Source organism: Exserohilum turcica (assembly GCF_000359705.1).
Source record: "Exserohilum turcica Et28A unplaced genomic scaffold SETTUscaffold_8, whole genome shotgun sequence".
NCBI classification, from domain to species: Eukaryota; Fungi; Ascomycota; class Dothideomycetes; order Pleosporales; family Pleosporaceae; genus Exserohilum; species Exserohilum turcicum.
In genome coordinates this window covers 1,365,347-1,373,856 of record NW_007360299.1, presented here as the reverse complement: position 1 = coordinate 1,373,856, position 8,510 = coordinate 1,365,347, and the positions used below count along the sequence as shown (strand labels likewise).

At 47.7% G+C, this 8,510-nt stretch overlaps 2 protein-coding genes across 2 annotated transcripts; one reads left to right on the top strand and one right to left on the bottom strand.

The window, feature by feature from the left end:
• Window positions 1-2,821: 2,821 nt before the first annotated feature.
• SETTUDRAFT_174275 (uncharacterized protein) lies at window positions 2,822-5,054 on the top strand (the record flags this gene model as incomplete). The annotated part of the gene is made up of 2 exons (XM_008032825.1): window positions 2,822-2,902; window positions 3,200-5,054. The coding sequence occupies 2 exons, from the start codon at window positions 2,822-2,824 to the stop codon at window positions 4,613-4,615; spliced, it is 1,497 nt and encodes a 498-aa protein (XP_008031016.1). The 3' UTR covers window positions 4,616-5,054.
• Window positions 5,055-5,914: 860 nt separating this feature from the next.
• On the bottom strand, window positions 5,915-7,986 carry SETTUDRAFT_143245 (uncharacterized protein; the record flags this gene model as incomplete). Its single annotated transcript, XM_008032824.1, has 7 exons — window positions 5,915-6,144; window positions 6,194-6,417; window positions 6,473-6,683; window positions 6,737-7,199; window positions 7,257-7,389; window positions 7,474-7,587; window positions 7,695-7,986. 7 exons carry the CDS (start codon window positions 7,984-7,986, stop codon window positions 6,097-6,099), a joined length of 1,485 nt encoding a protein of 494 aa, XP_008031015.1. The 3' UTR covers window positions 5,915-6,096.
• Between the last annotated feature and the right edge of the window lie 524 nt (window positions 7,987-8,510).

Below are 8,510 nucleotides of genomic sequence, written 5' to 3'. Positions count from 1 at the left end.
TCCGATCCGGCTCTGGGATTGGCTCCATACTTGGCGAAGTTGTAACATCGTTACACTTATACGCATAACGTGGTTCACAAGTGAGTCGCTAACGCCCTACTAGCCTATTAACTTTATCACTATAACGCGTGATGTCTTAACAACATAACTATCTATTAATATATTTTAAATCTAATCTTTAACTTGCTCTTTTTAACGTCTAGTTGTAACGTGTTTAGAGTGTGAACTATGCTACTACTATCTACAACGTCCTACAAAGAACTCTATCTAATCAACGCGCTAGAAAGCGCCCTTAACGCGACTGCAAGCTAAAATTAAAGCGTCTAGATAAGCTAAAAGAGGAGGCTATAGTTAAGCATATCATTTAAGAGTCTACGCGAAGATTTGCGCCTACAAAGCTTAACGTTTAAGTAATAGCTAATAAACTATTAGAAGAGCGTAGTAGCAACTCTATTAGCAAGAACTAGGTTAACAACTTTGTTAAGTAGACTTCTAAGCTCCGTACGCGCTAGAGCTGTCCCTATAATTACCAGCAAGCCGCCTGCGAGGATCTAGTAGCTATCTAGCGCTAGTTTGACTTAGTCTAGGCGACAAAGTAGAAGTGAGGTATTGTAGACGACAATATCTACAACTTTAATAAGACTAGCTTTATAATAGGCAAGATTTTATTGTAGTTAGTTATTATAGTATTAGAAGTGTTATAGGCGAAAGAGGCCTAACTAAAGAGTATGCATTCACCTATTGTACAGAAGAAGAAAGATACACAAAAGAACTATCTAGAGGGCCCTCCTTTTATAGTTGTTACTCGTACGAACGCTCAGACCTTTAGTCTTCCTCCTTACTTAAGCTTGTTCGTACGTAACTAACCACGTTATTTAGTCACGTGACTAAAGTCATGTGATTCACTACCATGTGACCTGTAGGTCATACCTCTCTGGCGAAAGCCCTTTATAAGAAGGATATAAGAAAAAAAAGTAGATATAGCTAGGCAACTATAGGTGGGTTACTATAATCTAAGGCGTAGGCGCGTTAGGTTGCTAAATACTACCCTTTGTTGTCTTTGCAGGCAAGGTGCTTATTAACGTCTAGTTTAAGGATTTGCCTGCTAACGAGGTTCTTAAAGTTAGTCCTAATAGCTAGACGAATAATTAGCTTAGTCTTGCCTAGTTAGAGCACTTTAATACCTATATAAAGAGCTCTACTATAGGTAGGTATTAACTACTTATTATTAATAGCCATAAGAGCTACTACTCTATTAATTTCTAAGATCTTTGCAAAGAGAAGAATATTATGCTTCTCTACATGCCTGCGCACTTATCTTACCTATTACAGCCCCTTAACGTTACCTGCTTTTATCTATTAAAGCGTAAGTATAGCAACGCTATTTTAGGCTTAGCACGCAACCGCACTTACTATATTAGCAAAGAGACCTTCCTACTAGCCTTTAAGACTGCTTTTAAGCAGTCTATTACAAAGGAGAATATCTAAGCTAGCTTTAGAGGCGCTAGTCTAGTCCCACACGACCTATAGGCTATGCTATCTAAGCTTGATATAGTAGTGTAGACACCTATATAATTACTACAATAAGTAGCCGCCTAGTAGGCGCAGACACCACGCAACGCGCGTGAAGTTAAGTCTTAAATTAGTCTTATTTAAGAAAGCGTAAGAAAACGCTATAGGTCTTCTACTAATTTACTTACTAAGTAGATTGCGTAGCTAAGTAAGGAGGCCTAGTAAATAGCACATAAAATAACGCTTATAATAGAGGAAATAGGTACGCTTTAAGCGGCTCTTAACGAGTTAAATAAGCATAAAAGCCGCAAGCGGCGATACGTACGGACAGAAGAGACTCTTACTATAGGCGAAGTACAAGAAGTATTAGCTAAACAGGCGGGTAGCAGTTGTGGTGATAGTGAGAGTGCGTCGAAGAAGGTGCGAGGAGAGCGGCGGTGCGGGCGTTGCAAGCAGACTAGACACAACGCTCGTACCTACGTAGTTGAGATAGATAGTGCAAGTAATAGTAGCGATTCTAATAATTAATTTAGTATATCGCAATAGTTTATTAACTGTGATAAAAAACTATAATAACGTGTTGATGTAGATGTAGTGGTAGGGCGTTAGCGACTTGCTTGGGTTAGCGACTCACTTGTGAACCACGTTAAGGCGTATGATAATTTATAATTTATATCGTGTCTTAAAAGAATATCCTAACATGTCCCTCGTGAATAGCCAAACCTTAGAGTGGACACATCTAAGCAATGGATTCGATCTGCATTACTCTTACATCCATGATACCAACACTCAACATTCTGTAATAACGTCCATCCCTACGTGCCGGGACGCACGGTATAACGGGATTAGACTCTTGAATTTCCCAAGTGCTCTTTAGTGCAACGCGTATCTACTCTGCAGCTCCCACTCTGCTAGCATGTTGGTCTCTAATATAAAAAGCGCGTGGTCGATTGTGTTATACCCTGTTCTATTATTTGTGAACCTGCCGGGTGATAGGAGCCCGTTTAACTTTGTCGATGTATTTCTTGTAGACGTAATATCCAAATTCGATTCGCGAAGAAACGGAAAATCTTAAGTAAATTCATATTAAGCTAGTTATTTACGTTAAGGTAGCTAGCGCTAACCGTAGGTTGGGGGGTGGTGCGGGTGACTTTTCCCGTTTCAGACTGGCACCTTTACTAGCGCCAAGCCCTGAGCGTCATACGCTTTCTCCATTCGACTTCGCGCCTGCCACGCTTGCATCCATCCTTCAATCCCGTCATCATATATCCAGCGCCGCACTGTGCGTCACGCTTCTCTCTCTATACTAATGACCCCGCAGACCAATTCTGCTCCCGCCAAAAATAACAGGTGCCAAACCGCAACTGGACCTCGGCAGAGGACCCCCATTGTAAGGTCCACACGATGTGTTGGCACTCGAAGTAGCGCGCGGCTGCAACACATCCAACCACCTCCCACCCCTTTTGCACTCACTTCTCAGCCGACCCGCACCAAATGGAAGCGCCCGCAAGAAGTCCCTAAAACCCAAGCCGACGAGCCAGAATGCGCGCGCCCTTCAGAAGAACCCCAAAAACTATCTCCCCAGCCCTGGCCTGTCCAACTACCTCCCACCCCTTCTGCACAAAGACGCAGAGGCCTACGGCTCCAAGGTGCTAATCCTATCCAGACAACTCCCGACTCCATTCAGCCAGCGAAGTCGCCAAAGCGAGCTCGAGAAGAAGACGAAGTTTCACACCCCCTCCCTTCCCTCGAGCCGTTTCCAAAGCGAGTACGAACATCTACAGCTTCAGTAGGCAAACCAGCTAGGCGGAAGACAATCACAGAGGCTCGGGTTGACTACTGGAATGAAACCCGAACCTGGCCGACAGAGGAACAAGAGAACACAATGGACCGATTTCGCGACCTTGCTCAGCCTGTGCTAGCAAGAAAGAAATCATTAGCTTCTCTCCGCCGCAAGCGTTCAGATGCTAGCATCAACACCGAAACAGTCTCAACACGAACGCCGAGTGACCAACAACCGCGGGAACAGAAGAGCACTCCATATAGACACCCACGTTACGAAGGTCAACTCAGTGAGCGCGGTAGCTTCATGTGTAGATATGAAGGTGGCATCAGCGCCGAAAGCAAAGCGCTTTGCCAAAAGCTTCTAAACTCGGCACAATCGCTGCCGAAAGATACATTATTTGAAGATGAACTGTTTGAGGATACTTTGGAATCAATCAAAGGTAGAAACGAGGCCAGAGTGATCCGTGATATCGCGCAGCTTATTGTTCCTCCTGCCGAAATCTTAGCAATCCGCGGCGCCAAGCACCTAAAGACTCTCAGAGAGACCACCAACGCTGGCTGGAACAACGCCATTCCCTTTTACGGATCACGCCCACAACCGGACTACAGCCTTGGATTCAAGCGAGAAGCTTTTACCCGGGAACGACTACAGAAACTCCAGCCCTTCATTGGAAATGAATTAGAGGATTGCTCCTATTTTGCGGCCACGTACGACATGTACTTTCCGTTCCTTACTAGCGAAGTGAAATGCGGAGCATCCGCCCTTGACATTGCTGATCGGCAGAATGCTCACAGTCAAACCGTTGCATTACGTGGTTTGATAGAGCTTTTCCGGCTTGTGGGTCGGGAGAACGATCTTCATCAAGAAATTAACGGCTTTTCAATCTCTCATAGCGATGAGTATGTAAGAATCTGGGGACATTACGCTGTTGTCAATGGGAAAGACTTCACATTCTACCGACATCCAATTGCCAAGTTTGATATTTCAAAGACCGAACAAGGAGACAATCGGTGGACGGCATACACCTTTGTTCAGAATATGTACGATTTATGGCTCCCTGAGCACTTCTCAAGGATCTGTTCCGTTATCGACATGCTCCCCTCCGACTTGGATTTCAAAGTCTCCGAACAATTCGAACTTCAACCTCTGCTTCCGGAAATGGCCTCTTCCCTCTCAGAATTGTCCCAACAACTCGAGGATCACAGCTTAGCCGATGAAGGGGTAATATCAGACAGCCAGCCAAGCACCCACCCTATAACCCCAGAGGCCACAATCAACACCAGGCCCAGCAACTCCAAGAAGAATAAGACGAAGTGACAACATGCACCTACCATTCCTCTCGGGCTCGGCTATATGCCTTGCGACAACATCAGGTCACACGACACTACAGCAATTGTGAAGCCAGTGTATCTGCAAGAGCAATGATAGGCATCCAGTTTCTGGCACAAGTTACCATTATCAGACACAAGCAGCCGTACTTCTGAATCTACGATTCGCTACTTTCCTTTTCGAATTCAATGTGTTGTGTCAATACCCCCACTGTCTACAATCAATGAGGAGAAAAAGGGTGGGTGTAGGGCTTGGACTTGACCGTTACGCAGTTGAGCAAGAAGGTTGAGGGTTATGGGGCTGATGTCAGGCTGGCTGGAGGGTTTTGTTCTTGTGGGTCTACATGATTAGCGTGGAGTATAATGATTGAGAGCCAGAGCTAGTTGAGTCGGAGTTGGCCATTCCTTCTAGGCACATCATGAAATGCTATAATATCAAGTTCCTGTGCTTTCTGAATCTTCTATACAACTTCGGAGTTGTCAGGTCATACTGGCCCGATTGACTGGTGGCGCTACTGCGATGATAACGCCGTTATCCTCTTCGACTGGATCTCTAGGTCGCTGTTCTCGCCCATGCTGGTGTCTCACTACTCCTCGCCTACTAACCTAGGACTAGGTGCGCTTGCTTGCGTAAATCTGTAATACTCGATATATGGCATAACTAGTCGCGGCTACGAGATACGCTAAAACTAGAGTGATAAAGTCAATAGGTCTTCACTTCGGGATCTCTTTTTTCACCTTGGCTCTATCAGTACTAATCTTCTGGCGTGTATGCACCGTGATCGGGTTCGCAAAATGCTCCAGCAAGACCGCATCGAAGACATGACTACGGATCGTACACTGGTGCTGCTTTTACGGAAACAGTACATGCGCCATCGCGGCCGTATACTGCACATGGCTTCTCTCAAGGGCATCAGGGGAGTCTTGTTCGTCAGGTTTCGGCTGCCAATCGCTGGCAGTGTCGATGTGCGCCACCATGACCCGTGTTGTACGGCCGTGTCTGTGGGAGCCCTGACGTGTGAATGCATACCGCCTTCAACCAAAAGTCGAGCCTTCACCCGGCGCAGAATATCGCTGTATTCCTGGCCCACCGGCGACATATCCGCCAATTCCACCAGAGTATCTGTCAAGTTTGATCACTTGCCCTACAGATGTGCATGAAAAGGATACTTGGATCCTAGATCAGCTGCCGAAGCGGACGTGTGGGAAGCCCGCCTTTGGATGGGGCATCTACTACGAGGAAGACTGGGATCGCGCTACAATTTCACTAGTGATTCTCGTTGTTTTTATCATTGCTAGTCTAATCTTTGGCATCCTGTGGTCAAGATTCAAGTACGACATACAGGGCGCGTTTGGTGTAAGCGCATACATGATTGCGAGCTGTGCTGTTCTCATTCCTGTTTGACTACACAAGCTGAGAGGATGGGATAGACTTCTGTTTGTATTCTTCTATTGTTAAGAAATAGTCTTCTACTTTCGCAAGCTTGCGATGACATATGCTGCACCGAGATAGATACACTGTGAAATAGATGAGTATTTCCTTGATTGGCATCGTGCGTTTACTTACCGCTGAGACATAATACGGCAGACCAACACCAATACCTCCTAGTTTGATAGCCTGCACCCACAGAAAAGCCATCAGAGGAGCACCGACCAAAGATCCAAGCGTCTTGGTTAGCATGACTATGCTGAAGTCCTGGACATCCGAGTGCGCCAGCGCGATAAGAGGCGACTTGACCAACGACATGGTGAATACGGGTAGAGCTGAGCCAAGGGCATACAGGATCAGAGCTAAGTAGATATGTCAGCTTATGTCTATATATTTTTCACGTTCAGAATTACTTACCAGCAAGCAACATCCAAAACCTTGAAGCCATTGCCACACACAGTACGCCAACGACAGAAATAGCGATGCAGATTTCCGCCCCAAAGATGTTGAGGCGTACTTCTGAGCCGCGGACAGTGCTCGTTTCCATCGAGGTACGAATGATACGGGGCACGACGATGGCAAGCAGAGTGAAATTCACCAAGGCCTTGGCAGAGAGCATGTAGCCAGCCTACACGTAGTAAGCAATCTGCCGTTTATTCAAACGAGCGTAGATACACCTACCTGAGCAAAAGTCCATTCATATCTCTTGGAGATGTATTGCACCAGGAGCTTTGTATCTGAGCTCGCGAGTGCAGTGAGAAAGAAGGAACACAGCAAGACCTGGAACTTTCTGCGACCAGTAATCAAACGCCTCATTCGACGGATAGCATGCGCAATTCTCTGGAAGATACCAAGGTGCGTGTCCAGGTCATTGGCATGTCTATCTGAGCTGGCACTTGTGCTTCCGAGCAATGGACCCGATTCCTCGTCTGTCGCCTGCGGAATACCCTGTGGTACGGCATGTGCAGCAGGGGGTTTCGAGGTCGCGGGAAGCAACCCAACCGTGGGTATCGCGCAGAGTAGAAGAGCCAAGTTAATCCAAAAGGGCAACCAAAAGCTCCTGCTCATGGTATACGAAGCCAACGTCGGCCCCAAGAAGGAAACGACATATGATGTCGAGCTGATATACGAAAAGTAGGATGCTCTAAGAAAACGTAAGCCTCGCACGCCACCATCATCACAAGCTCTGAATGCATCACACCTCTGCACATATTCGGTCGTCAGGGCCGAAGTAAGCGTGTATATGGTTGACTGCAGTACACACTCGCCTCCCAGGACATTCAGGAATGGACCGGCAATGATAGCCTTTGTCGGCAGAATAGTCGCAAAGTAGCCTAGAAAAAATCTCGATATTATTATCAAAATATACCGTGTGAAAAAAAAAATCATAGATGACGATAGAATACACACATACTTACCCACAGCCATGGCCCAAGCACTCATGAAGATCCTGGGCAGTAAATTACACCACAAGACAACCTTTACGCCCCACCGCTCGGCGACAAAGCCAAAGGGTATGGTTACGATGAAGTCTGCAGGGGGGAGAGGGGAGACGTCAGCCAGCGACATGGTTAACGCGCGCGCGCACGCTCCGAGGTTACTTCGCTCAGCAGAAGAATTACTATTCTTGGCCACTTACCACAAGCAACAAGCGTCGTTTCCATGGTACCTTGCAGCCAGGCCAGACGACGCTGGACAGGATCGATCTTACACAGCCGCTCTGGTACGGAGCCGTCTGGCAGCACAGCAGCCGGATCGTGCACCTTGTAATGCTCTTGGCAGAGGCGCAGCTCAACGACGCGGTTCAGAGGCAGCGTATACAAGACGGCCGAGAGGTGGACCAGCACGAGGAGCAGCACCAACGGCCATATGGGGCGGTTGTTCAGTGTGGACGGGGCGTGAGAGGGTCGACGGCGATGCCGGGATAGCATACGAGATGGGTGTTGGTGCAGCACCGCCTTGCGGCCACCACTGGGTCCAGATTCCGCCATTGAACTCGTGTCAGGGTTTGCAACATGTAGGTCGCATCACAGCATCCCGCTATCGCCTTTGTTTGTTGTGGTGCAAATGGTTGTCGTTTGCAACGCGCCACGGTCGCCCGCCGGCCGCCGCCGCCGTCAGTGCAGTCCAGCCAACCAGCCGACCTTAGCTTCGCCGTTATCGCCCATCTGGCGATAAGTCAGCCCGTTGAACGCACGTGACGGCAACGCACAGGGAGGCCGACCTCAAAATAACAACAACCGGGTGCTAAGTACCATTTTGCATCTCATGCGCCGACGTGAGTGTGCGCGTGTGCGTGAGTGAGTGGGTGAGTGAGTGTGTGCGCGCGCAGCGACCAAGGCGTGATCCTCCTTGTCTCAGCAGGCTTCATGGGATCCCTGGACGCAAAGCATCTGTGCGTGGGCGTGCTGTGCGCACCTCCGCCCCATACCCAGTTAATAGGCACCGCGCATGC